The 3,334-nt window shown below is 38.5% G+C and overlaps 1 protein-coding gene across 1 annotated transcript; it reads left to right on the top strand.

The window, feature by feature from the left end:
• The first annotated feature begins 1,259 nt into the window (after window positions 1-1,259).
• dlx5a (distal-less homeobox 5a) lies at window positions 1,260-2,916 on the top strand. The gene is made up of 3 exons (XM_016283364.1): window positions 1,260-1,679; window positions 2,119-2,303; window positions 2,605-2,916. The coding sequence occupies exons 1-3, from the start codon at window positions 1,325-1,327 to the stop codon at window positions 2,914-2,916; spliced, it is 852 nt and encodes a 283-aa protein (XP_016138850.1). The 5' UTR covers window positions 1,260-1,324.
• Window positions 2,917-3,334: the final 418 nt, after the last annotated feature.

Genomic DNA, 3,334 nt, shown 5'->3' with positions numbered 1-3,334 from the left:
AAAATATACCTTATATATAAAATATACTGAGTTATACTGGAGACATATTGAGTTTGGAAACATTTGCTTTACACCAGTGAATGTGTAAATTGTAGTTATTAACTTGATTAATTTGCTTTTGGTTGTACCATACACTGTTTTTGTTTGTAATTTTTTTTGTTTTGTTTTTTGGCCAGAATAATTCATTAGATTGTACTCATTAGGCCTATATTTTAATCGTGTGATCAGTCAAACCTATTGGGTATTAAACGTTAACCAAACCACTAACCTTGATTTATTACTAGACTTTTTTGACATTTTTCCTCATCATTTATGACTAGTCAACACCTGCATTGATGCACCGTTACAGTGGCCATGTATAGTCTTTTTTGAAAATGGATAACAGATGTAAAGAAACTTGGACTACCACGAGTTACCATGACTTATCTCCACTTGGTGGCACCATTTCACCACTTTTGCTGACTACCTCACTGAACGCTTGCTGGACGACTTTTCATTAACATTTAAGGAACAATAATAGTACAAACTAGTAAAATTTTGAGTCGTTAAATTATATTGTACATATCAAGGTTTGTGTCATTATAAAATCAGTCACACTAAAGTGCTGTAAGCAGGCCTTTATATGCATTGCTGCCATAAATTGTCTTCAAGCACCCGCTACTGACAGAGATGGACATTTAATCATATGATTTGATTTAGTGTTGAATGATAAATTATTGTAATCTGGAAAAGTGCGCATTTTCTGGTTACTCTTATGGAAATGAATATGTAGATTAGCGCAGACACAGCATAAATCTGAGATTTAGACAGATTAGCCTATATAAAAACAAAAAACTGTTTAATCCGCAGAACGTCTGAGAGTAGGCTATATAACTAAACAAAATAATATCTGGATATGTAATTGTATCAGCCTTTAAAGTAACATATTTAAGGCATTGTGAGGTAGATTTACATGGAATAGATCAGCAGCCGTCTTCTTTTCGTTCAGTGAGTGACTTATATCAAATAATAATCTATTTCCCGTTCAATTTGTTTGTAAACATACCATAAATACCTTTATTAAATCGTTTTTTGTTGTTGTTGTTCTTCTGAAACTGGTTGAACGAGTTGGGGAGTAACTGCCGTCTGCTGCGCTCCTTGGCCAATGGCACTAGATCCTCCCTGCAGTGCGTAACAGCGCAATTTAGGATTTAACCAAGTCTTTGCTGCGGGGCTTAAAGCAGTCTTCAAGAGAGACGCTTGACGCTTGCACACACAATGTTAGTGTAGACTCTGTGGACCCCTATAGAGTTAGACTGCCTTTTTACGTTGTCTTATCCAAACTATGACTGGAGTATTCGACAGAAGGATTCCGAGTATTAAACCTGCAGATTTTCAAAACCCTTTTCAGCTCTCCACGATGCATCATCCATCTCAGGAATCTCCAACCCTGCCGGAGTCGACAGCCACGGATTCTGGCTATTACAGCCCTGCTGGAGGAGTTCATCATGGCTATTGTTCACCGAACTCGGGCACGTATGGGAAACCTCTTAATGCCTATCAGTACCAATACCACGGAGTCAATGGATCTTCTGGAAATTACCCTGCAAAATCCTACCCTGATTACGGCTCCTACTCCACAGCATATCACCAATATGCCGGAACATATAATAGGGTGCAGTCACAACCGAGCCCGCAAGGTCAGTTATTATAGCCTATAATATATTCAATTATTTATTAATATTATTATTATTACTACTACACAATAAACATGATCATGGTTGAGCATTATTGTTGAACATATTGTAAAACCAGGGTATTACAGTTGTTTCTTATTATAAGGTTTGAATTTTGTAACCGAGTTGGACAAAATTTTAAGCTGTTGCAGCATTGCATCTAAATCGAAATATGTTCTTTAACGATTTACTGTTTTATTTATACATGGCCTATGCGAAACACTGCATGCATTAAAAAGATAGATTACATAGAAATAAGAGCTTGTAAAATACGTAAAGATTTAAGTTCAATCAAAAGTCTCAATGACTTTGAGAGAAGCATAAATCACTGCAAGAATTACCAACAATCGAGAGAGTGCTTTTCTATGCCCATGTATTTATCTCATTTTTGTTCACCCGTTAGAAAAAGAAACAGCCGAGCCCGAGGTGAGGATGGTCAACGGAAAGCCCAAGAAAGTCCGGAAGCCCCGCACCATCTACTCCAGTTTCCAGCTCGCTGCTCTACAGAGAAGGTTTCAGAACACTCAGTACCTCGCGCTTCCAGAGAGAGCCGAGCTCGCGGCATCGCTGGGACTCACACAGACACAGGTTCGACAATGTTTTATTAAATGTTTATTGTAATGTCTTTTATGTAATACTCATATAATAAAAGGGCTATGTATTTTAAATTAAAATATTAATATGAGCTTGCGGCAACGTTGGGAATCACACAAACGCTTGTTTTACATTTAATAGCCTATTTTCAAAGGCTGTTAAAATAATAAACGATGTTAACGACATTATAAAAAAATATTTTTTATTAAGAAGCATAAATCGAACAGAAACAGCCATAATGATTTATTAAGGAATTCGCCCTCAGAATCTCATAAAACCTTTTGTTTCTTCACAGGTGAAAATTTGGTTCCAGAATAAGAGATCAAAACTGAAGAAGATCATGAAAAACGGCGAGCTGCCTCCAGAACACAGTCCGAGCTCCAGCGACCCGATGGCGTGTAATTCACCGCAGTCTCCCGCGGTCTGGGACTCACAGGGTCCTCAGAGACCTCACCATCAGCCGCAAAATATTAACACACCGGCATCCACGTTTCTGGAAAGCGCCAGCTCGTCCTGGTATTCCTCCACCGGGGCAATGAATTCTCACCTTCAGGCACCCGGCACGTTACAGCACTCGTTGGTACTCGGATCAGGAACGTTGTACTGAAATTGGTTTTCACGCTCAAAACACACACACACACACACACACCAGCAACTCCAACTTTGCCTCTCTTTCTATTTCAAATACACAAACCCGCTATATCCCATGCCATTATATCGAGAGCCTTGTTAAATTCCAACTGAACATTTTCCACTCAACGATTTCACTGCAAACCGTGTATAAATAATGTCAGTTAGCTTTACTGGACACCCTCAACTGTAACACTCAACAATAATTATACTTCCACCAGGATTAGATCCATTATCATAATCTGGACATTTACAATTATCTATAATTTGCAAAGATGCGCCTGGTTCTTGATTGCAGAAGGTTTTTTCCCTGGCTCACCATCACTAAACAGTGACAGTAATAACGGCTAATTTTGCAGGCAATATATAAGAGGTGTCGGGGTGTGCAAACACTT

This window comes from Sinocyclocheilus grahami, unplaced genomic scaffold (assembly GCF_001515645.1).
Source record: "Sinocyclocheilus grahami isolate Dianchi unplaced genomic scaffold, SAMN03320097.WGS_v1.1 scaffold173.1, whole genome shotgun sequence".
Lineage (NCBI taxonomy): Eukaryota > Metazoa > Chordata > Actinopteri > Cypriniformes > Cyprinidae > Sinocyclocheilus > Sinocyclocheilus grahami.
This window is presented reverse-complemented; position numbering and strand designations above follow the sequence as displayed.